Raw genomic sequence first — 26,954 nt, 5'->3', positions numbered from 1 at the left:
AGGGTACCAAGTATATTTGCATGGTTACTTCACACCTTGTTTTGTGATCCTCGGCATCCCAGTCACAAAACTTGAAGGGCACACTCGAGATTGAAACATGTCATTGAAAAGTTCAATGAATCTCAAAAGAATCTAGGAGTTTCAAAACCAATTAAAACCTAATAATACATTTCATTTATTTTGGTGGAAATTGGTGAATCGTCATTCACCTACCTTCAAATATTTTATAGCTTGGATTACGACATCCCTCGTCCAAGTGATAAAATAGTTTGTTGGGTCCTAGCCTTAATATTTCATATTGGGTGTTATATTAAGGACTTAAATCAACTTCAATTGAATTTCTCCCATCTTTGATGTTTGGTTTAGAGAACAATGATCTTCCCAAATCAAGCTTTCCTAATGAATATGACTTCCTAAGTTTGGCTCATGGAAGTCATACTTCTCTTCCTCCACCTCCTCCAATTATTCTCCCTGACCCACAAGTTTAAGGACTTGAAAAATTCAAGATCACTCAATCCCTACTCACAATAAAACATAAAATTGGAAGTCCTATGTGCACTCATGTCTTAGGACTAAAGTCACATAGTGACAAGTTGAGAATGTCGGGTGTCGTTGTCTCAAGGAAGTTGGCTATTGACCGGGTCTTTCAGTCACTTCCTGAGTCATATAGAAAGACTATTGTGTGACAGATCACGACACGACCCTAACGGATCTTTCTTATTTGCTTATTGTTGCTGAATCAGAAATGATTTGGTGCAATAGTCAAGCAAATATGGATGGAAGGTCTACTTCTCAAACCTTCCATGGACATGGACAATGGTGACATTGGAAGTTCAGAAAAACTTTCTCTTCCCAATGGAAAGGGATCGGCCTTAGTCAACCCAGTTGACTGGAAGGTAAAGAGAAAGTCTAAGTCTGGAATAGCATGTGTACCATTCCCAAAGAGTCTATATGTTCCCAGTTTGAAGAAAATGGGCATTGGAAGCGAAGCTGCCCAAGCTACCTGGAAGAAAGAAGAATCAAAAGTTTGACTCTGCTTCAGGTAAGTCCACTATCTAACTCTCTTAAGTTTCATCTGGATATTCTTAATACATCTTGATGTATGGAAGGATCAAGCAAAGGGTAGGAAACTTAAGAAAAGAGTCTATTGACTTTGACCGTGTAGATGGATTTCTATCGCATGGTTTGAAGATCAGATTCTTGAGCTACTTCTCAGGAGTTATGATAGATTGCTAGGAAACATGTAATAGCATAGTTTTCACTTCAAGTTGCATTGTAAGGAAAAGTTTTTCCGCATTTTAAAATAAAAAAAATTTGTTTTACTTTATTTTTATCTCCATACAATGACATTCATGAAAACTTGATGTTTGTATGTTTATAGCAATATTGGAAATATGAATTTGATTTTTTCATTTGTGGTGGTGTCTAAAACCAAATAAGGAAAGGTTCTCATCACCCAAGTTTCAATTGGACCGAAACTTGGAATCATACAAGGTGTTTAGTGTGATGTATGAGAATTTTCAACTTTGGAAAATTAAGACTAGTTCTATGTTCACATGTATATGTGACTCAAGAGAAGGACTAAGGGATCAAGTACACTTTCTTGTGCGGTTGTCAAGGTCCACCACAAAAGGTGGATAAGTCAATTTGCCGTGATTTACTAAGTTTTAGTAAATATGATTATACTTACAAGCTTAAGTATAGTTCTGAGACATTGGAAAAGTTTCAATGTCTGACAGAACGATTAAGAAGAATCAAATTAGGCAGAAGGATAAACGTTTCTCAAATCCGAAAAGATGGGAGAGTACTTCAGTATCATGTTTTAAGATCATCTTAATGATTTTGAGACCTTATCACAATTCATCCTCTAAGTGCATTCTGATAGTTAAGAAGAGGAGTTATGAATTGTTGAAGTGGTTAAATCAAGAAGATGATTCATACTTCGTTCCAAAAACAATTCTTAGAGTTATACTCTAAGATTGTAACTTGAGTGACATGTCTTAAAGAAGGTTTAAAACACTTGTCAAATGTAAGAGTAAAAGTTTTCTACTCTTGTACATTTGAAATTGGTAATTTGTGATGTTTTGGATAAAACAAAGACCAACTAAGGCCAATTGTGGTAAGTGTATGTCTTGATTAGAATCCACACTATCTCTTGAATATTTGGCAAGAAAGTCTTATAGGTCAAGGAGACAGTGGGAGTCTAAAAGATACTGAAAGGGTTTCAAAAAGTAATCAAGAATAAAAGATGTATTTCATCTCCAAGACATAACTAGAGGTTTATAACATATCGTGCTGACATTTCTATGCCCATTACAGGTAAGTTGGCTATACATTTGAGTTCTACATGTTCTCAATTGTTTGCATAGCTACTTGGAAGCAATCGCAGGCCCTTGAGCTGCCAGGTGGCAAGAAGTTAAGATTGCACAAGTTCAATCCATATGAGTTAGGATTTGTCACTAACCTAGTCTTGTGATTATGGTTTGAAAAATTCACATGGATAAGAACACATACACCATAAAATCTAAGTGTCATAAGGTGTCTCTCCGATTCATGAAAATGATGGTGAGGAAATTCTTTTAGTAAGTAGATTTTTAGTAGATAGCAATTGTGATATTTACAGTTCTCAAAGTCGTTAGTGGAGCATGCATGGTTAACCGGCACACTAAAATTGACTTATGAGAAATGGCATAAAGTCTAAACAATTGAGACTATGATTATGACATCCATTTTCATAGTTCTGAAACTGTTTAGACACACCTGTGAGCTATCTAAGATAAGGTGTATGATTTTGATAAAGTATTATTAAAGCAATCTAGTATCAGAAATCTGAACTTTTGTAAGAATGTCAATAAAGTATTGACTTCTAGAGGTCCAGCTGTTTTCTGGATACATGTCAAAGCTAGTGGGAGCATAAGTGTTATGCTAATAGTCATCATGTTAGTGGGAGCATGATAATTATGATAAGTTTTACAAGTTAGCAATGTTAATTATAGAAAACAAAAAGTTTAAATTCGTGAGGTTGTAGGGGTTGAAAAAGTTGTTTTGCTATAACTAAGGGAGAGGAAATTATACTTCATTTCAATTCTAAAAAGCTTAAATTGAGATTATAATCATTCTAAAGAGCTTATATTTGGATTTTAATCACCTTTAGTCAAGAATATATATATATATATATATATATATATATATATATTTATATATATATATATATATATATATATATATATATATATATATATATATATGAATTTCATGTTGGATTAGTTCAACTTAAGAAAATTCTATATATTGGGTTCTCAAAATTCGATTATGATTACGACATCCCTTTTCATAGTCAAATTTTGAGAATATGGAAAACAAAAATTATTATGGCAAAAGACTGGTCTAGAACCATGTCTTTATGTGAAACACCATGAATCGTGTCCCATTTACTTTGGGTACAAGATCGATTACATGTGCTATAATATTTATCATTTCTGAATTTTCTAAATGCCTTGGGGCATTAAGGAGAAAAATGTCTAGAATGGGATATGACTAAAGTGATTAAGAAATTGTTAACGACAGTAGGAAGTATACTGTTAATATTGGAAGGACCATATTGATATAGTCTAAAAAGAGGCAACTCTTGTTCAGAAGTGGTAGTCAAAATGAAAATATATAGTTGTCTTCATAGGTGGGAGCAATCTGTGTAAGGTTAAAGAAACTTAATGCAAGAAGCATATTCAAAGCAATGCGCTTTGAATTTGAGACATCGTTTCCATGTAATTTCTCTCCATTGGAATACTCTGTAATGATTTTTGCCAAGTCTTTGTGGCTTTGTGCATAATCATTAGAAGAGGAACAGTGCATATAAGTTTAAAATCTAAACAGATTTCGATAAATGTTAGGAATTCTTACATTTACGACAAGGATTTGGAAGTGTGAAAAGAGAATCATTGAAATTATGTTCAATCGATCTAGTTCACAAAGTAAGGATCATAGATAAACATAGAGTGCATACTTGGTGTATGGCAAAGCTATTGTTTAGAAAAACACAGTGAACATGCTTGGAGCATGGGACAGATAGTGTTTTTAATTCAGGTATAAAGTTGATAAAACCAAAACAATGAATAAGGAGTAATTAGTACGGGGATAAATAAAGTGGTCTATTTATATTCATAGGGTTTGATACCATATTTGATTCATTTATTCTTGTGTTTCACTTTGCATGTTTTGACTTCCAAAATAACTAGGTTATTCTTCCAAAATGACTAAGTTATTCAAACCATCCATAGTCGGTCATATGTTGCAAGTAGATATGAACCAATACTGTCATGGGTTGGCTTGTAGAGGTCCAAGTTGGTGGACAAAGTTGTGCTACAACACCGATGAGTGCTCATAAGTTCTGAGTACTGGATTCAACTCGCGCTCATTTGAATCACTTCATGGATTTTATCACGAGTGATCATGAGACGATAATATCGTATATTCTTCAAACCTAGACATATGAGTTGTTACTATGAGTTACTTGTACATTGATTGCAAGAAAACACATTCGGTAACTCGATGTTATAAAACGTGCCTTTGTGTATGATTCAACAAGTAGTAGAACAAGCCATATGAGTCGATGTTTATCCATTCCTTTTACCTTCGGGATAAAAGCAATATATGTGGGCCCCTCGATGATTTAATGATGATACATGTGAGTGCTTGGCCAAGCCAGGACTGATTTGATTTGTTCAATCAGTCAGTCATTATAAATCGGAAATCGGGAAACAACAAATGGACAGAGAGAATGATTATAATCCATGTCTTAGTCCATATGATATCTATAATGGAGGAATATATGATCCCTTATCTAATGGACAAGTCATTGACAAAGTTCATAGTTCATTAACAAGGTCAAAGTTCGACAGCGGCTTTAAGAGCTACGATTGCCAGTTAGGTTTTGAAGTCATACTCAATAATAGTTTTAGACTTATCCAAGTGGGAGACTGTTGGATTAATGTCTAAGTCCATTACTATATTTGGTATGTACTTGACCCGACCTGGCATGGTCCATTTGGGTTGCACTTCACCGACACAATTTATATGGATAGTCTTTTGAGAATAGTATATTTATGATTATATTAATATATTATAAGTTCTAATATATTAATATGCAATCATATTATTTAATTAGTATTGATCAAGAATTAATTTAGAATTAATTAAGTGATCAAATTAAATATTAACTCTTATATATATATATATATATATATATATATATATATATATATATATATATATATATATATATATATATATATATATATATATGGAATGGGCCAAGTTCATTTAGGTTGGGCTAAGCTATCATGGATAGTCCATGGAGTTTTAATCCATGGATCCTATGAAATGAAAGGTCATGGGTATTAGGGTTTACATGAATGTAACCCTAATCCTCCATACTATATAAAGAGGTCTTTGGCAGAAGAAATGACACTAGTGTGTGAGGACATAAGAGTGCACCGATTTTAGTGTGCATACATATTCTCTCAAGTTCTTCCAAGGTGTTTTGGTGATTTGTGATTCCACTTGAGGCTTCCACACTATTGGGGCTAAGCTCTTAAAGCTTGAAGAAATCAAGCTACATCAAAAGGTATGTCGTCTAACTAGAACTTTGTAGTATAGGTGCTGTATAACATGTTAGTTACGATGAAACCTTGGAATATTTAATATTTGCATGTATAATAGAGAAAACATAGATCCAAGGTTTATAGGGTTGCATGTACACCATAGGAGTGTTAGAATGCTCACAACCCAACAATAGGATGTTGCTATGCTTAGTGTTCTTTAGATCTGTGCGACTGGTTGTAGGTTGTAATGTTTGGTCTGTGGCTAAGGCTTCACTGCTTTGTGCGTAAGCCAACACGCCGGGGCATTCCAACCCGATGGTTGAGGGCCTAGCGTATCCCATCCTGAGGATGATTGGACCCATAGTATGTTGGCATTCCAACCCGATGGTCGATTGGACCCATAGTGCGCTGTTATTTGGCTTGTGTTATTTGCTATGTATTGGTATTTTGGGGGAAACTCACTAAGCTTTGGGCTTACAATTTTGGGTTATGTTTCAGGTACATCAGATGTTTGTGGGAAGGCAAAGGCTTGATCGTGCACCTCCGCATGTTTTGTTTATGATTTCAAGATTACTCTGATGTTGAACTCATTTTGAAAACAGTTTTTAAGCAATGATGGTTTTCAGGTTGTCAAAAAGTTTAAAATTTTCATGAATTTTATGTATGTTACAGTTTTGGGCGCACCGAGTCACTACATAATTTCGAATTTGACAGTTTCTACCAAAATTTGTGAAATTCATCAAAGGCGGTCCGTGAACGAATTTGAAAATTGAGATTTTTTGGATTTTATGGATTTTTCAAAATCTTTATTCCATGTGTGAAGGGGGAGTTTTGGATAAAAAAATTTCGAATTGAGCGCTTTCTCATTCCTTTTGGGTTTTATAATTATTTTTCGATTATAAAAAGGCAGAGAGAATTAAATATGGGAATTCGATAGTTGAATTTTTCATATTACGCGGACTTGAAGACTAAAGTTACCTTGAGAAACAAAGTTTATGAAGTGATTCAGTTGGAGATTTGGATGTGATTAGTTCATGATGGGTTTGGACTTATTGAAGATTTTTGGGGTGTGTTTTTATGCTCAAAATTAGGTAATTTTGTGATGGTTTGGATACTCCTAATTACCTTTTGATGCTTGGTTTGAAAGGTCTCACACTCTAGAATCCAGATTGGAAGGTCATTGAAGAATTGAAGATTTGAATTTCATCTCTACATGTGTCATGCTTGAGGCTTGGTTCGTGAAGTTGCTTAATTTTGGAAGATTGAAGTGAGTCATCCATTCCTAACTTTGAGGGGGAGAAAGTTGGGGTGCAAAGTTATGCATGTATGACTTTGTAATGGTTTGCCTCTTGTAGACCCACTTGCGTGTGGTAGAGTAGCCTTATGACATGATATATATATATATATATATATATATATATATATATATATATATAGAGAGAGAGAGAGAGAGAGATGTAAACACCTCTATATAAAGTGGGTTTCATACCACTTGTAGAGGTGTGCTTGAGGGATGTAACATTGAGAGTGTTAGTGTGAGCTATTTATTTGTCTAGATCTAGCTTACACTTTTTTGTAACATCTTTCATGATTGAATACATCTCTTAGACACTCAAATCATCGTGTTCTTTGTGTTCTTTAATTCTGCATGCTAAATCAAATGCTCATAATTCACATCATACATTCCACCAAGACACAATATAAACGCTACGACATCTATGCTGCATATTCATATAGCAGCCTCACTCTATATGCTATCATTGGGAGGACTTTTTGATGTCAGTTCCATTAGCATGGCCTGGACAGCTTTGGCCTACTTCTCGAATAATGGAGACGCACCAGAACAGAGCTTACGTCTTGGAAGCACAAGATAGGAGGTTCATTCCCCGGACTTGGAACGTGCACAATTTACACCACTCTTACTCCTAGAGAAAAGTAAAAATGCAGAATAAGGCACAACAAGGGTGAGAGCAATGTGATCTAACTCCAAGTGGATAATCATACCCCAACAGTTAACTCTTGTTCTAGGCCCATTTTCATGTCAAAGTTTATTATTATTCAAGATTGATATCATCTCAATAAGAGGTTGACCACATTTACCGAGTGAGAAAAAGGACAAATCATCCACATCACTTAAGCGAAATCGATGTGAGAATGCAACCAATAGGCTTCAATGGCTCGTGATCTTTCTCGAAGCATGTCAGTCTAATCCAAAGGACGAATAACTTTTCCCACGACATGAACAAAGGCTGTAAAGGCTCATAAAACTTCCCTTGATATAAGGATACCTAAGTCCTAAATGCCTTGAGGTGACAATATCGACTTAACCTAGATGATTAGGCTAGAAAACTTTTCCTAAAGGCGGATACCCTAATAAAAGTGAACCGTCCAAGGTCTATAAAAAAGGATAGCTAAGACCTTAGCCTAAAAATATAGGCTAACGACTCAAATAAAGGAAGAACCCCAAGCCCACGAATGCGAACTCCTGGGCCAAAGCCAAAACAATTTGGTCAAGTATGAATCCTAATTCGCTGAACCAAATGACTTTCCCCTATCAAAGGGAAGTATCCTTTGATTCTTAACACCCTACAGAGAAAGTAGGAGTCACTCTCAGTCAACTCCTAAGGCCAACACAAACCTTTGGAAAGAAATCCCTTTGATGAGAAAAACATGAACAAATAAATCTCATCGACCAACATTATCATTGGTTAAGAAACCAAACCAGTAGCCAACATGAACCATCCAAGACCAAAGCAAGAAAACTTAATACAATAAATAAACCACCAACTCAAAAAGAAAAAAACCAGTCTCGCTCAAGCATTCATGCTCTAGGACCCCACTAAACAAGCCACACTTTCAGAATAAGCGTTGCAGCTTGGTCCACTTGGTTTTTGAAGGAAAAAGGGGAGAGAAGAGCAGTAAGCTATTACTGTACTCCGCTAAGTGTTTGGAAATGACTGCAAGAGAAAATTCAAATCAACTTATGATTTGATTGGGTTGTCTTTTCATATAACCGCTCCAAGTTTTGCGACACTCAGAGCATTCTAACAGTAGGCTTGCAGAGTGTGAACTGCTGGCCAATCATCAAGGCATAGAAACATAACCCCTACCCAACGCTAGCCACATATCTCACCCCCTTCGATGAGGCATGCATGCTTTTGTCAACAATGTTTCTTTGGACAACTCTTGGCTACGACTAGGAGGGAGGAATCATGGATCGAGTATGTTGTTGTTGCTTTACAAACATCAAAGCTTGGCACAACAGCTGCACCGACTAAAAATCTCAGAAACTGTATGGTGAGGTCGCACTTCCTAGCTACCTTATCCTAGAATCTTATTAACACCATTTTTTGCATTAGCAGCCTTGCCCTGCAAAACAATAGTAGCATCCTCGCTCTGTATAAACATCATTAACAGCCTTGCCCTACATCGCATTACTAGCAACAACAACATTGCATCACATCGATCAAATCATACTCTTTTGAAGAAATTAGTATCAAGCCAGCCAGTGCTACATGAGCCCATCGCACAACACCACGTCTCTTGTGATCGAGGTTCAGTTGTTCTTTTTATCTCTTTAAGGCATTATTTTTTTTACTGTATCCAATCCAATGTCATTGGCCGCCTACCAATCATATCGGATTAGGGGGACTTGTTAACATATGGTAAATTAGCATGGTCCAGACGTCAAGACTTTATGCGCCAACCTTACTTGGTGCTCTCCTGGCGCTCTCATGCCAGCCTTGTTTGACGCCCGCACCTGGCACTCGCCTGGTGCTCAGGCGATCTTCCCTAGCTCCTTGCTAGTTGGGCCTGATTTGGACTGGCCCAAGGCTTGAACTAACTCTCCCTTGACCTAGTTGTCCTATAACAATAGAATGCTTCTTCCTCCTTGAGGAGGCAGATTCTAAAAAGCCTCTACCCTCTTTCTCTAACCTATAGCCTCCATAGCTAAACACACCCTACACACCAAGATGGTTCTGTCAATCTAGGGAGAAACATCTAATCTCTACCAAACGATCTAACTTTATCATCAGAGCTTTCTCCTGGGGAACAGTCTGTGGGGAAACTCTAACGACGTTGATGTGGCTGTAGCTTAGGTACATTGTCAGAAACTCGCTGACGGCATCACCTCCAGATCTCCGATCCGGAATTAACACAGAAGACCCGACGACATGTGCTCATTTCGCAACCGATTGCTAAGTGTATGCTTTAAAAATTGTATACGATTAGTATCATATAGCCATAGAAGGACTGATTTGGCCTTATTTCCTTTTCCTTGTCTATTTGTAGGCTTAAGGTACAATCATTAATTTTACAGTCTATATGATCCCGTTTTGTGTATAATTTGTATGCATAAGGCAACCGACAATGTTGGTAGAATTTCCTAGCATCGCAGAAGCAAGATTAGTTGGTGGGTGCATTTGTATGTTTTATGGCCTATAGGGTGTTACTACCCGAATGTTGCTTACTATGTGCTTTATGGGACCCATATTGATGTGAGATAACTAGTAAATGAATATGTTAAGTTACATGTTGCAAAGGTTAAATTGTAACGCCCGGGTTTCAGGGCTAAGCATTTTTGACAATGTTATAGTCTAGGTCAACTATTGTAACTCTTTTTGAAGTAATAAAGATGAAATATTTGAGTATTATGTGAATTATATGTATTTATGTGCTTATTATTTAATTATAAATGTATAATTAATAAATAATAAAAATAAGATTCAAAATTAAAGTGTGAGATAAGACCGATATCTTTATAGAAAGTTGTAGTGGTCGAAACAAGGATTTCAGGGATATAAAGAACGCCGAAATCCGAGTTATAACGAAGAACTTATGACCTGTTGAAGTTTCGCGATGGAACCAGCACGATACCGGGAAGCGTAAATAGTGAATTTACGATAAAGCAAGATTTAGCCTTAGCGATCTAAACGAAAGTCGTAGAATACGTTAAACCAAGAGCGTCTAAAAAAAGAACGCCCAAATCTGACTTCGTATGAAGAAGTTATGATTTTTTGAAGTTTCGTATTAGCAGTGTACAGCCCGAAACTCGAATAATAGATCGAGCGGTTTTTAGCCGACACAACCTAAACGAGAATCGAAGATCTCATTAAGAGTAGCGTAACAAGAAAAAGATGGGCGAAAACGGACGTCAGATGAAGAAGTTATGAATTTTTAACGGACCAATCATGTCCCGGCCTGTTAATAATATAACTTTTAAAATAAATCAAAATTAGCCAATAGAGTCTAAATGAAAGTTGTAGAGTATTTTTCCACCTTCGCGTGGATATAAAGAACGTCGAAAACGGAGCTCGTATGCGGAAGTTATGATTTTTAGAAGTCGAGAAGGAAAATTACGAAACTGAGGTGACGTGGCAACATCCGGACCGTCCGTTGCTGATCAGACCTCGCTTCGGATCACGCCACATAGCACCTCGCATATGCCTCGCGTCCGAATTTAGTACGCCCCACGTACCCTAGCCCTTATCTCTTCCGATGTTGCGAGACAGCTGGTCCGAGCTGGCGATCTTATCCGAAGACTACGGCCCATGTAGCTTCGGTACGAACAGCGTAATCCGAGAGGCTTCGCGCATATAAATACTTGAGAGGGTTTCCGACTTCTCTCTAAGGGTTTTAACCCTCCCTAAAGTCTAGGTGAACCCCTAGCACCCTAAGGAAGCCCGAGGCTCCCGGAGTCCCGAGAAAAAGGGTCTTTCGGTTTCGGAAATGCTGCTCCGAGCAACGCCCGGTTTTCTTTAAAATCCGTTGTAAGTGAGCTACGCTTATGTAATTTTTAATATAGATTTCAAATAATTATAGTAATGTTATTAGGTCCTTAAAATAATTATTTGGGCTATTATTATGAGTTATATTGAGTGTTATTTAACGCTTATATAATAATAATAATAGCTAGACTATTAATTAGTCGCGGTTGACGTTACACTAAACCCTAGTGGTATTGATACTAGGTTTTTATCGAAGGAAAGTTATTTTAAGAGTGTCGAAGCGTTGTCCAAGTGCTGAGTCACCACCTTTCAGGTGAGTGCATAGTTACTTTCAACTTACACATAGATATGAAGTATTTTATATAAATTACGTGCTATGTGTGCATATTATCTGAATACTTGCTATCTATGTCGGATGAACATTTTTATACATGTTTTCAATGATTTAAACTGTATATGTATTTTATATCTACGAAAATGTTGGGGTTGTTGGACTTATAGTGTTGCGTCATGGGCGCGGTCCTTAGCCCAGTTTTGATTGCCGGTTTGGGCCTGTCCAACCGTGCTTGTTTTATTCTAGGGTTTAGTATTTAAGTTGCATGCATGCAGGCTTTGTAGAAAAGGCTTTTAATTATTTTTCTGATTCAGTTTTTGTAAACCCTAGCTTGCCTCTATAGTGGAAGTTCTTCATCAAGCCCTGCTGAGACGTGACTATATTTGAATCACAAGCACAACGTTGATTCTATTCTGTGTTCATCATATTATTGTGTTTGTTTTTGTTTGATCTTTATCTTTTACCTGTGAAAGATCTAATCGATCTTAGATTTATTCTCATCAATTGGTATCAGAGCAGGAGACTGTGTAATTGATACACATCTATTTTGTCAAAGAAGTTATTAGGGTTTTAATTCTGCATTGATTGATATTAATTGAGCCGTCATTCCATATTGACCTATCTCATTAATCGTCAGTCTTACTCTAATTGATAAAATTACAAGTCTGGTCTTTAAAATAGGTAATTGATCAAACGTTATCACAATGTCCGTAGACGATTCTCAATCCAATCCGATCAACATCTCTAACAGTATTGGTTCAACTACAAGGATTCCAATCTTGTATTCTCAAGATTATGAAGTTTGGACGAATCATTTTGAAGATTATGTGATTGGTTCGGAAGATAATGGGTACTTGATCTGGGAAGCAATCACTGTTGGCCCATTCGCTCACTCAAGCACCTCAAAGATTGTCAAAACTCAGAAGGACTACAATCAGCTTGTTAACAATGTAAAAGATATTCCTCAAGACGAGAAGGAAAAGTTTCAATGCAACATCAAGGCCTTGAGGATGATTAGGTTTGCTCTGCAGTCAGATACTTTCTGTTTGGTAAGTTCGTACGCTACTGCTAAAGAGATATGGGACAGGCTAAAAGAATTGTATTCCACTCATGAAGATCTAGAACATTCCATTCAAACTCTTTGGCTTTCTGAATTTGGTGATTTCAAACAAAAGCCCGAAGAGAAACTGGTTCAGGCTTTTGATCGCTTTAATCATCTTTTAAGTAAGATGATTGTAACGACCCAATTTTCACTCCCAAAAATTTCATTTAAATTAAGTGGTTTGTAAAACATTTGTAGTAAAACATCATCCGATCATATCATTTCATAAAAACATATCTCGTGTCAGAAAACCAAAGCATGAAAATAATAATAAAGTCAGAGTACAATCCCAGAACATCTCATAATGCGGAAAACCAATGTGTGTGGATGATGTGACGCTACCGCGCCAGCTCCTTCCCCTTCGCTGAAGAGGTACCTAAAAACAAAACTGTAAACTGTAAGTACAAAGCTTAGTGAGTTCCCCCATCGTACCACATACCATACAATCACATCACATACATACTGCGAGGCATTTCTGGGGTGCCCGACCTACCCGGTACTGCCATTCTGGGGTGCCGACCTACCCGTACGGCCATTCTGGGGTGCCGTCCTACCCGTGTCAAGCCATTCTAGAGCGCTGACCTACCCAAGTCGAGCTATTCTGGGTTGCTGACTACCCTTCGGTCCTAACAACCGAACCTCAGGGACTATTTCACCCCTACTACTACTGCCACATATATCATAGCATAATCTATTGTCAGACATATCTGGGGTGTCCGACCTACCCTTCGGTCCTAACAACCGAATCTCGAGGACTTTTCCCCCTCCTACTACCTCTATCTCGTGTAACATATCATGCTAGCAGCTAAACATGTCATAACATACTGTTAGGCATATCTGGGGTGCCTAACCTACCCTTCAATCCTAACAACCGAACTCTATCACTATCACATACCATATCACGCTAGCATATAACATATCAGGTAGTAACAACACATATGAATATCACAAAGACAAACATCTAACATACGATCCCTATTGGTGGGCCGGCATTGTGGCCGTAGACCCACCGCTACTGGAAGGTAACTTACCTCGTAGTAGCTGCTGAACTGTGCGGGAATCCTCTGACTGTTGCTGCTGCTGCCCCGAAAATCCTCCGGCTAAAATTCCCACAAAACACTTAGTCAGAAACTGACATCTACTCTTAGGGTAAAATGACCATTTTACCCCTGACCAAGTCAAAGTCAAAGTCAACTTCTAGTTGAACTGAATCGCCGAGTTGGCTCGCCAACTCGCTGAGTCCCTATCCTTCCATTAGACCTCATACCCGCCTCTACTCGTCGAGTTAGGCGATGACTCGACGAGTTTTCCTTCTAAACAAACATCAACTGAATCCTCATCCGGCTCGCCGAGTTATATGAACACCTCGTCGAGTTCATCATCAACTGATACACAGGTCCTGTCCTTTACTCGCCGAGTTGTATGAATAACTCGTCTAGTTCATCTTCATCCTTAAGAAGATTGCCTTGGACTCGCCGAGTTTGTTCATGCACTCGTCGAGTCCCATGAATTTCCAAAACAATGGCTTAGTCCAGAACGTTGGGTCACTCCCTAGGACCCCTTTAAAACCTTTCCACACTCAATTTCTGACGTACAACCCTTGATCAAAAGATAGATCTATGTTTCTACAATCGATCTAGCACATAAAGTTACAACCTTTACATGCGTTCATGGGACTTTGAGCTTAAAAGGTCCTTGAACAAGCCCTATCAAAGCATGGGTCCTTCTTTGAGTGCAAGAGCCACTCCTTTCTGCCTTGTAACCCCTCTAAGGGCCTAGATCCGAAACATCAACTCCAAACATGCTTGCAATCATGGTTGGTGACCAAAATGGCTTAGTAAAGCCCTAAAACTTCACAAAATGGGATCTAGCAAATGGAAGAGCAAGATACAGGCTTTTTACCTTCAATGAGTTGAAAATGGTGCACAAACTCAGATCCCTTTAGCCTCCTCTTGTTCCTTCAAGCTTTTCCTTCCCTCCTTGGATCACAAAAGCACCAAAGTCACTCCAAATGCCTTAGATTGCTTTAATAACGGCTAGGGTTTGCTATGGGGGTCTTCTGGGAGCAAATGGGACGAAGGAGGCCGAGTTAAGGCGTTTAAATAAGGTGCAAATCCTCGGATTAGGGTTTTGTCCAAACAGGGTCTACTCGCTGAGTCTGGGACCTGACTCGTCGAGTCCACCGCTTAAGTCCCGTGTCCCTTCTCGCTTCTACTCAACGAGTTGGAACTTCAACTTGCCGAGTCCAAGTCCAAAATGCAAGATATATAACAAGAGAATACATACCAAGAACCAGGTGCTACAATGATAAAGAATGGGATCGAAAGGAAGGATATTGAACAAAAGGTTACATTCATGAATAGTTTGAGATCTGAATGGATGGCTATCGTATCCACTGTTAAAGCACATGAACAGTTCAAATCATATTCTCTAGCAAAATTGGTGGGAATTTCGAAATCCCATGAAAATGCACTGTCTAAGGAAACGAATGCGGTTTCTAGTTTAGGTTCGTTAGCCCTTGTTTCAAAAGGGAAGCATTCAGTTGAAGAAGAAGAGGAATTGGATCTTGCTGACTATGATCTAACCAGTGAAGAATATGACATGATGGTCTCCAATCCTAGAAAGTTCATTAAAAGAAAGTTCCCAGCCAACAAGAATCGAAACTGGCAGGGAAGTTACAGTGCTGAAAAGGTAAGGAGGAACCAAAGATGGGGTCAAATTCAGAAGAGTCAAAGAAAGAAGTGAAAGTTGTTGGAGATTCAGGATTTGATTGTCATTACTGTGGAGGCAAGAACCATTTTGCAAAAGACTGTATGCTGAAAAAGAAAGTAGAAGAGATAGATGATGATGATGAGGAAGCGAGCCTCCTGAGACGACTGGAGGAAATCAAGAAAATAAAGCATGTTGCTAACAACATAACCATGAATGCTTTGATTGTACAGGATACAGGAAATCATGATGAATTTGGTGGTGTGGAAGTATGGTCCACGGACTCCGAGGATGAAGAAGTGAAAAAACCCACTCATGGCAAGGCGATGTTGGTAAAAGAAGAAACTGCTGCACGAAGATGTTTGATGGTGACTGAAGGTGTATCTCAGATGAGAGGATATACAACCAATGGTGGGATAGAAGGCGAGAAGGAGCGAGAGGACAGGTGTTTTGTTGCTAAACCTGTTAGTGCACAGATCAACGAATGTGATGAGTTGATCAAGAAGGTACAAAATATTCTTGCTTTTCTAAATATAACTGTTACTAACTATGAAAAGGAACTAAATAACTTAAAATCTAAATTTTCAAGCATAAGTAGCAGTCTTACCCAAACCCGTGTCACAAATTCTAACATGACTGATCAAATTAGCAGGATATCGTCGAAGAGTAAGGAAAGGAGGATGTGGATCGAGCTGAAGGAGAAAGAGTTGATTAGGTCTAAGGATGAATCAATTTATTTGCAAAGAGACAATCTTAAACTTTTAAAACAACGAAATGTGTTTTGTTTTATTGCTAAAAGGCTTTATTTTAATATCACTCAGTTGCATCTTGATTGTGAAATACGAAAGAAGATACATCGCATGATTTTACACTTTCTTGAGTTAAAGGAGGATGAAATTGATGCTGAAGCTTACAACTGTGAAAGCGTTGTATCTTCTGACGAGGTCTCTCCTGCGTATAAAATCGGTCTTGACAAAATTGAATCCTACATAAAGTCCAAAGACCACAAGGACATGCTCAAAAATCTGTTAGATGAGAAAGATAAATTGAAGTTAAGAACCGAAACTGTATAGAAATTTGACTCATTGAATGCCAAATTAAGTTCAGAAAATAAAATTGATGTTGAAATGCATCTAAACTTAATGAGGATGATGATCTGAGTGAAATCTCTATAGAGGATTTGGTGGACTGCTCAGAATTTATCAAAATCGAACCTGAAACACGCAAAAATCTGATTTCTGAAAATTATGTTGAGTTCGCTCACTCATCAACAGACAAGACCAAAACTATCAAAGCTAAATATGTTGTGTATCAAAAGGCACAAACCACTCCAAATCAAGTCTACACAGTTCCACGAGTCACTCCACAACAAACCGCAGAACTGACAGTTATGGTGGAAGAAGATAATGCAGATGGATGTGATGAGTTCTTCTGGTCAGCACCAATATATAATGCTGACGAGACAAAACGGCTATCTCAGAAGACCTCATAGAGAGTGAAAGGTAGATATGTGCCAGAATCTCTAAATGAGCCTGCAAGTTATGATGTGCCAAGCACAAGTGGCACCAAAACATCATTGGGCGAATCGGTGCAAACTACCAGTGAAACATCTTCAACAAAGAGTGAAAACTATGCTCGTAAGAAAAAGGCTAACATCCACAAAAACCCAAAACAGGTGGCCGATCGAAAACAGTTTTGGAGATCAAAAAATCCTCACTATGTCAGGAACGAAAGGAAACATAAGTCTCAAGAGGAATCAAAGAACCGAAAGGGTAGTTTCGGTCCTTCGACTGAAAGGAACCGAAACGGTAGTTTCGGTCCCATGACCAAAGGGAACCGAAAGGAGAGTTTCGGCTCTCAACCCAATATCAACCGAAAGAGCGGTTTCGGTCCTCTACCCAATATCAACCGAAAGAACCATTTTGGTCCTCAGCCTAATAGCAACCGAAAGAGCGGTTTCGTTCCTCAACAATACAATTGCAATCAGACGAACATAATACCCAATGTCACTTCTAAACCCAACTCTTCTCATTCTAATTCTTATTCCTCAAAAGATTTAAAGGGAAAAGGAAAGCTCTATCTAGAAGATGAAAAAAGTCCAAAAGAGACACAAAAGAATGATAACGTCAAAATCTCATAACCTACGTCTAATGAACCTAAACCAACCAATATTAAAGTTTTCACTATAAAAAGAAAAGATGAAACAACTTTGATTAAACGTACTTATTTGGTTGATATCTCTCTTACTATTCCCTATCCTGTAAAAGGCTCACAAGGACCCAAGAAACTTTGGGTTCCTAAATCTGCTTAATATTTTGCAGGTTATTAGCGACGAGCAGTTTAACGAAGAATTGTATATTGACAGTGGCTGCTCACGTCACATGATAGGAAGGAAGGAAAAACTGAGGAGTTTCGGTCTCTCAAGGATGGTGGTATTGTGAAGTACGGCAACAACTCATTTGGTACTATCAAAGGCTATGGAATGATCACTAATGACGATTTCTCGATAAGAAAGGTAGCTTATGTTGAAGGGCTCCAACACAACCTTATCAGCGTATCACAGCTGGTAGTTGGTACTGGATTGAAGGTATCATTTGATGATTAAGGATCAGAAATAGTCGAGAAGAAGTCAAATAATATTCTACTGAAGTCGAAGTGAAAGGGGAAAATGTACCCTTTAAACCTCAACCCAATTCGAGGCAAACCAATAGTCTGTTTACTCACGAAGGCTCACTCAGATGAAAGCTGGTTATGGCATCGAAGACTCTCTCATCTTAATTTCAAGAATATCAACAAGCTGGTTTTAGGAGATCATGCTTGAGATCTTCCAGTTCTTAAATTCGATAAAGATCACCTACGTGCAGCCTGTGAAATGGAAAAGCGGAGTAGACAAAGTCATCCCTCTATTATCAGTACAAAGGTAATAGAGCCATTGGAGCTATTGCACATCGATCTGTGTGATCCTTCTTCCATTGAAAGCATTGGTGGTAACAAGTATATTCTAGTCATAGTGGACGATTTCTCTCGATTCACTTGGGTGTTCTTCTTGAAGCAAAAATCTAAGGCTACTCCAAAGCTCAAGCTCTTCATAAAACAAATAGAAATTCAACTGAGGAAAGTAGTTCATAATGTAAGAAGCGACAACGGGATGGAATTCAAGAACAAAGATTTCGAAGAGTTTCTTGTTGAGAAAGGAACGACACATAATTTCTCAGCCCCTATACTCCACAGCAGAATGGTATTGTTGAAAGGCGAAACCTGTCTTTGTGTGAAGCAGCTCGAACGATGTTATGCTTCGCGTCATTACCTTTATATTTATGGGTTGATGCAATCGCTGCTTCTTGTTACACTCAAAATAGATCATATTTGAACAAGCGATTCTCTATCACTCCCTACGAAATCTAGAACAATCGCAAACCGAATGTGAAATTCTTCCATGTGTTCGGTTCACGATGCTTCATCTTCAACTCTAAAGAGAATCGAAATAAGTTTGATGCTAAGGCAGATGAAGGAATATTCTTAGGTTACTCCCTGAATTCTAAGGCATATAGAGTTCTAAACAAGCGCTCTAAGAAGATTGAAGAAACATACTATGTCACTTTTGACGATAGCTATGTTAAGAAGATGAAGACAACCGAAGGTGCCATACAGGAAATCTTTCTAAAGACTTGTCAAGTTACAACCTCTATTTCAAATCTTTTCAAGCAATATATGCTTCTTTTTGACAAGCCTCAAACAGCAATCGATTCTGAATCAACGGCAAAAGACAACAAGGTTGATAATCTAAGGCAAATCATCGATGATGCTGCTCAAAAGATGGCTGATGATCCATCTAAAGCAACCGAGAAGCCAGACAGAAGCGAACCTTTGAATGACCATCCTAATGTCCAGCGGGAGGGTCCGTTACTACAACACGATCAAGGTTCATCATTCCAGGGGAGAATTTATCATCACAATCATCAAGCTTCTCTGATAATCCAATAGAAGGAGAAGATACTAATCCAGGTTCTGAACAGGCGTCATCCTTCGTGGGGGAGAACACCAATGTCAATGATGATGACATGCTATCAGAATTGGAAGAAGAAATCAATGCAGAATTGGATCCCTCTTGTGATCCAAATTACCCGCCTCTTATTAAATGGACAAAAGATCATCCTCAAAGTCAAATTATTGGGGAATCTTCTAAAAAGGTGTTAACTCGATCTCAGATCAAAGTGAAACAAGTTGTACTCTTTTCTCAAGTGGAGTTTTGTATGTTCAACTCCTTTGTTTCCAAAGTTGAACCGAAGACTGTTAATTCAGCACTTGATCACTCTGACCGGGTGCAAGCCATGCAAGATGAGTTGAATGAATTTGAAAGAAATAAAGTATGGCGTCTTATTCCAACTCCAAAGGATGCTTCATTTGTAGGTCTCAAATGGGTATTCAGAAACAAGATAAGTAGGGGAACGTGATTCGTAACAAAGCTCGGTTGGTTGTGAAAGGCTACTATCAAGAAGAAGGTATCGACTATGAATAAACCTTCACTCCCGTTGCATGATTAGAGTTCGTTCGTATCTTTCTTGCCTACGCTGCACACAAAAACTTTGAAGTCTATCAGATGGACGTCAAGTGTGCATTTCTCAATAGAGAACTTGAAGAAACTGTGTACGTTGAGCAACCGCCAGGCTTCATGAACGAGAAGTATCCAGATCACTACTACATACTTGATAAAGCGGTATATGGCCTAAAACAGGCTCCCAGGGCGTGGTATGAAACTCTAACTCGGTTCTTAAAAATGTCTAAATTCAAACAAGGTTCAGTTGACCCAACCTTCTTTCCAAAGAGAGAGGGTAACCACCTTATGATAGCCCAAATTTATGTTGATGACATCATCTTTGGCTCCACGAATCCCAGCTTAACAGCTGAATTCAGGAAGTTGATGGAAACTAAATTTGAGATGAGCTCAATGGGTCCAATTAACTTTTTCCTTGGCTTAAACATTAGACAGGGACCCAAAGGCATTTTTATTAATCAAGAGGCATACACCAAGACATTACTGGCTAAATTTGGTATGACGGGGGACTCCAGAGTTAAAGTTCTGATGGCTTTTGGGACAAAGCTTACGCCCTCATTGGAGAAGCCAACTGCTGATATGACACTCTACCGTCAAATGATTGGGTTTCTAATGTATCTCACAACCAGTAGACCCGACATCATGTTTTCAGTCTATTACTGTGCCAGATTCCAAGCTAACCCACGAGAACCTCATTTGCAAGCCGTGAAAAAAATCTTTCGCTATCTGAAGCGAACCTCCTCTCTCAGTTTGTGGTATCAAGCCAACTCAGGATTCTTTGTTCAAGCGTTCTCAGACGCTGACTAGGTGGTTGTGGATTAGATCGTAAAAGCACCACTGGAGGATGCCAATTTCTAGATGGTAAATTGGTTAGCTGGCAATTGAAGAAACAAACTTGTGTTTCTCTCTCTACTGCAGAAGCTGAATACATCGCTGCAACATCATGCACATCTCAAGTTGTATGGATACAAAGTCAGCTAAGAGATTACGGGTTGAACATGAAGAAAATCCCACTATATTGCGACTCTGAAAGTGCAATTAGGATTTGTCATAACCTAGTGCAACACTAGAAGACCAAACATATAGCACTGAGGTATCACTTTATCAAGGATCACGTGGAAGATGGCAACGTGGAATTTCACTTTTTAAGGAAAACTGATCAACTGGCAGATATCTTCACTAAGGCTTTACCTGAAGCTAGCTTCAACAAGATTTTGCAAGGCCTAGGAATGATGGAAGCAAAATCAGTACCAAAATCGCCTTCACTTCAATAAAGGTAAGAAGCGAAATAGAGCGAACCTAAATGAACCGAACATTCGGTCTATTTCGGGTGAAGCTCGACCAAGAACCGAAATGAACCGAACGTTCGGTCTATTTCGGGTTCGGTCCTTCTGAACTTGTTCGCTTTTATTTCTTCTCAAGGCATATTCATTGTATTACCATGTACATTCTTTTAAATACTTCTTCTTATAATCATAAAATTCAAAAATATTTTTCTTTTTTGTTCAATTAAATATTTTTCACAAAATACAAAAATATTTTTCGTTTTAATCAATTTTTTTAAGTGTTATTCTCAATGATGAAGATCCACAATGTATGATTTCTTTTCTACACATGTTCTATATGTCCCTAGAAGCATGTTGCTGCATGTTGACTAAAGTCTCGAAAGATTTTGAGTGCAACCTTAATAACATGATATATACAAATCATGTTTTCCCAAGCTAGGTTGCAATATTCACTCTAATCATGAGCTACTTTACTCTACTCACATTGAGCTTAGAGTTTTCTGCTTAGTCCTTCTTTTATAGCAGAGGTACATTTGTTTCTTATACCACCTCCATCATTTTTCTCCATTATACTTTATCTCACCAATATAACCCTTGAGACTCTCAGCATTTACCACTGAGGTTTATGGTTATACAAAAATCTGTGTTAATGATCTTAGTTTCGTGTTACTATGTACTAAGTGAAACCCACCATTAAATACCATTAATGAATTGACGGTACATGAACTATATGTTACGACTGAAATCTCTTTTTTTTTTTGAGTAATTCTTCTGAAACATTCTATTACCATGAATTTTTCTTCCCCAAGGATCCAGTTAATTTTTTTGGGAGATTTCTCACCTATCCAACAGTCAACACATATCTTTCCTACCTACTTGTTCAACAGATCACATTGATCTCACAAGTACATCGTTCTGTTTCGGTCTTATATCAAGTATCGAAATCATGAATTGAAGCGAAAGCCACCCGTTATAAGCTTTAACTTAAAAGATGCCTTTCAATACTTCTTAACAAGTACTTGATCGTTATTTAATGGGAAACCACACAAGCTCTTTAAAGTCTCTCTTGACTTTGAAGGAAGAGATTCGTACCCAGAATCAGCTGCTTTATGTCTTTTTCAGACATCACAAGTTATTCCAAAAAGTTTGCTTTATTTCTTTATCTTTTACACTCCTTGCACGAAAATTTTTAATTTTCCAAAATCTGGTTCTATTAATGGTGATTTACTTGTTCCAGCTTCGTTTCATCAAGTATTTCAATGCTCGATAAAGTTAAAAAGCGATGACGATTCATGTGGAATATAGGGTGACGATTGGGATAAAGTTAAGGGTGACTCATCAGCTATCCAATCGTTTCGATGATTTGAAAAATCACATTTTATGGAATGCCGTGCAAAAAGGAAACATCCTTTCTCTTTCCTGCGTCATCATCGGGTATGACAACTGTTCATCCATCAAATCAGGCGCAGTTACCAATTAAATCCAAGCTCTCAGCCAGATTTTTCTCTCTCCTCCTAGTACGTATAAAAGGGTCAGGCACGCTCCACTTTACCCTTTTATCACTCACAAAAATCTCTCAAAGAACAACGGCGATTTGTCTCACTGTTCATCATCTTCTCCAAGCTTCAACTATGGCAGACTCTTCTTCAGTTCATGATACCTCTGTTCACCAAACCCTTCTCACCATCAAACCTCAACAAAACCTGATCATCGATCTTACTCCCTTCATCTATGAACCCTACATGCTCTATGTCGTCGAGTGTCTCAAATACTCGCCTCTCGTCGACGCTCTGACCAAAGTTGAAGTCGTTCCCATGTCCTGCCTCTCACTCATCTACTCCACTGCCTATTACAACAAATCTGCTGAAAGGATTCACTTTGAAGTCCACAATGAGAAGACTTATATCTCCAAGCACCGCTTCTGTGCCCTAATTGGTCTCTCTCAAGAACCAAACTTGGTTAACCCTGACTCGATCACTACTGGTCAACTCTTCTCAATGTTCTATCAAATGGGGTACACTGAAACCCTAACCACCATAACCAAGTTCAAGAAGTCCTGCCTTCCTCCTCAATAGAATGGTCTATTTACTCTACTGTTCAAAGGACTCTCTAAGCGAAGTGCCGGCTCAGATGGAGCAAGAAAGTCATTCATGACTGTGCTTTATGGTCTATATCATGGGATAGATCTAGAATATGGGTCCATCATCTGGCAACAGTTAGTACAAAGCTTGTACTCCACTTCAAGACAGTCAGAAATCTTGTGTGGCAGGTACTGGTCAATCATCACGAAGTGGGTAATGGATCGTCTTCACGTTCCAATCATGGCAGATTCTCTTCTCTCCTCTATCAACACTTTTCACACAACCAAGATAATCGTCACGGATCCCACCAAAGTACTCCTTTATTGGATCCATTCCTGACACCATGCTTGCCTGTGTGTCTGCAACAAGTAATGTCCTGCAACAATACAGGAAGATTCCTTCTTCGTGTCCAAGGGAGCTTACACCAGCCATGGTTCGCTCCATTGACGAGGCTGACAAGCCAGCAAAAGGGGAAAGAAGACTGACACTCAGAAGGAGTCGAAGGTGACTAAAACAACCAAGGGGCAAACCCCTAACAAGCGAAACTCTGACAAGGCTGCTCCATCCTAGCCTCAACCAAAGAAGCAGAAGAAGCCTTCTCAGAGACTCATACTCAAATCTTCAAGTGATTCAGACACAGAGTATGTTCCTCCCAAGCATAAATATGCTCCTCCTTCAGAATCTGAAAGCGAAAGCTCCGATGATGAGGCTTCAGGTCGTGGTGATACCCCGCCTCACTCCCCTACCCTAGAAATTCCAGTTCGCTCCCTACCTCCTTCTCCTCCACCTGTTACTATCCCAGTATTCATCCCTCCTATATTTCCTATCCCTACATCTCAACCATCAACCTCAACTCCTATCCCCACTCCAATCTTCACAGACACTACCACTACCACCACTACTCATTCTACAGCTCCCACCCCACCTGTTACAACCGAACCACCAGTAACAACCGAACCTCCTGTTACTACCAAACACTTATCACCTACACCTTCTACTGACACCGCCCCAGTTCTAGGCGGTGAGGACTGGGAATTTGATTCCACTTATTTCAGTCCTTACTGTGTACAGAGTGATGAAGACGACGATGAACCGGTAACCAAGCGTCATCTCAAAGCAGTCAATGACAAACTCGATCAACTGCTCTCTTCTTCTTCATCTGGAGCCTATTATGATGCTGCTTTAAAGGCTTTGTTCTCCGCTGTCGTTCAAGAACATAATGCCTCTCTTTCTGCTGCAACTAAGGCTATAGACGCTTCCACTTCACAATGCCAGAAAGCCTCCCTTGTTTTTGAGGCTTCCACAAAGGAGTGCAAAGAAGCGACCGCAAAAGTCGATAAACTAGTTTTTGAGGCTCACTTATTTTTGGATTTATTGCAGGCGGCAGCTCAGAAAAATTCTCAAACAGTGAACGCTTTGGTTGACAATCTTTAGCGTTCTCTTCAAGCTGAACGGTCTAACCTTGAAGCTACTCGTCAAGCAATCGAGGCAGCCAATACCACTCTGCTCGACAATGTCAATGATCTATTGACTCAATTGAAGGCAGAGTTGGCTGTTGAGAATCGCATCATGGATGAACTCGACAAAAGAACCTCTCAGCTGAAGATGCAGAATCTCAAACTTCACACTGCTACAGCCGAACTCAATGACTTGAAGTCTGAGAGGGAGGTTATATGAAGCTCTGCTGCTGATGTTCACTCCATCTTACTTCACCTTCTTGAAGCCCATGATCCCATCATTACCATCCCCATTCGCAGGCATTTTGCTAACAAACTTCGACCTGCCCTGGACATCCTTAGTCGTATCGAGGGTGTTCCGGTGACTAGCGTCCAGCCGAAACAAGGGGGAGAGAAGGCATCAAAAACTCAACCTCCTCCTGCATCGAAACCATCTACTGAATTGAAGGATATTGAAGCTTCGGTCAGTAATAGAGACAAGAAGAAGAAGAAAATTGGGGAGGATGACACTGATAATGAAGATGATGTCTATGCTGAAAATCCCGAAAAGCCTTTTCAGAGGACAAAACCTTCTGATAAAGAGCTTGAAGAAAGGTTCAAGAAACAAAAGGCTGAGCTGGAGCAGAAGCAAAAGGAAAAAGAGCTCCTGGAAAAGAAGAAGTCCATTTTTCCTGAATGGACTCTTGATTCGCTTCAAAGGTGTGCCATTGATGAGCCAAGCACACTTTGTCTTGAGCATGTGATGTCGTTCGGGCTTGATAACTCCAAGGATGCACAGTTTGACATGCCGATCACGCAAAAGGCATTCATCTTTCATTGCTTCAACTCAACTGTTTCCATCCCGTCTCCAGACCCGAAAGTCGATAGGGATCTGTTGCAGTTCTAAATAGAGTTCGCTCAACCCCAGTACTTGACCTGGAGTTCAAAGAAAATTACGATTGTCAAGGTTCTGAAGCCCTACTCAGCAGGGAAGTTTGTTAATGTGAAATTCAAGGTGACTCGAGGCTCTGAAGACTCGACACATAACTTCACCCTTGCTGATCTACCGAACCTCAATCCCTACGACTGGATACTCCTCAACAATATCTTACTGTCAAATCCACAGGAGTATCAGTCGATCATTGACCATGTCAAGCGAATGCTTGTGTGCTACATACACGAGGTAGCAAAGATGGACCAGGAAATTGCCTCTGCCATTCACAAGCGAACCACGATCAAAAATATGGGCAGAGCAGGCAATGTTAATATAATGGTCAAGGGAAATATTGACTCAAAGTACCACACTGTGATGTTCATCAGAGTCGAAGGACAGAAATGCCTGTACGGTCTTGTTGACAAACACATCTTCTCAACTGCTTGCTTGGAGCACATACTTGAGATTATTCAAAGGTGTGATCAGAACACTGCAGCTGACAAGAAGATGTTTACTGATATGTGATATGGTACATTCAATTTCGGCAGACTCTTCTTGCTATTATCCGTCAACTATTCAAAGTGGTCAAGACTGTGAAGCCAACTCAAAGAAAGTGATCTCTCGCCTCATTTGACGCAAAGGGGGAGATTGTTGGGCTTATAGTGCTGCATCACAGGCTCAGTCCTTAGCCCAGATTTGATTGTCGGTTTGGGCCTGTCCAACTGTGCTTGTTTTATTCTAGGGTTTAGTATTTAAGCTGCATGCATGCAGTCTTTGTAGAAAAGGCTTTTAATTATTTTTCTGATTCAGTTTTTATAAACCCTAGCTCGCCTCTACAATGGAGGTTCTTCATCGAGCTCTGCTGAGGCGTGACTATATTTGAATCATAAGCACAACGTTGATTCTATTTTGTGTTCATCTTATTATTGTGTTTGTTTTTGTTTGATCTTTATCTTTTACCTGTGAAAGATCTACTCGATCTGAAATTTATTCTCATCAGGGGTAAAACATGGGTAGATGTAATACGTGATGTGTGATAAAATGATGAGAGGCCTCGATGTTGATGTTGTTGATTCTGTCATCTAGCGGAGTATGGATGACGACCACAAACTCTACTAGACAGTCCTGTAGAACACTAGCAGGCTCGCAACCTGTAGGTGTTTGTGAACGATGTGTTCACCGGTGTAC

At 39.0% G+C, this 26,954-nt stretch overlaps 1 protein-coding gene across 1 annotated transcript; it reads left to right on the top strand.

Annotated features, from left to right (window-relative positions):
* Nucleotides 1–23,826: 23,826 nt before the first annotated feature.
* Nucleotides 23,827–25,739, top strand: LOC111895294 (uncharacterized). Its single transcript, XM_023891385.1, has 4 exons — nucleotides 23,827–23,900; nucleotides 24,023–24,740; nucleotides 24,831–25,064; nucleotides 25,302–25,739. Exons 1-4 carry the CDS (start codon nucleotides 23,827–23,829, stop codon nucleotides 25,737–25,739), a joined length of 1,464 nt encoding a protein of 487 aa, XP_023747153.1.
* Nucleotides 25,740–26,954: the final 1,215 nt, after the last annotated feature.

This window comes from Lactuca sativa, chromosome 9 (assembly GCF_002870075.4).
Source record: "Lactuca sativa cultivar Salinas chromosome 9, Lsat_Salinas_v11, whole genome shotgun sequence".
Lineage (NCBI taxonomy): Eukaryota > Viridiplantae > Streptophyta > Magnoliopsida > Asterales > Asteraceae > Lactuca > Lactuca sativa.
The sequence above is the reverse complement of the archived record's forward strand: the minus strand, read 5'-3'. Positions and strand labels throughout refer to the sequence as shown.

What these genes read in the sequence shown, in the direction of transcription:
- LOC111895294 (XM_023891385.1), top strand. Translation starts at nt 23,827, where the DNA reads ATGGTTCGCTCCATTGACGAGGCTGACAAGCCAGCAAAAGGGGAAAGA. An exon ending in ACACTCAGAAGGAGTCGAAG is followed by an intron (nt 23,901 to 24,022) that starts GTGACTAAAACA and finishes CAAATCTTCAAG; the next exon opens with TGATTCAGACACAGAGTATG. An exon ending in CCGCAAAAGTCGATAAACTA is followed by an intron (nt 24,741 to 24,830) that starts GTTTTTGAGGCT and finishes GACAATCTTTAG; the next exon opens with CGTTCTCTTCAAGCTGAACG.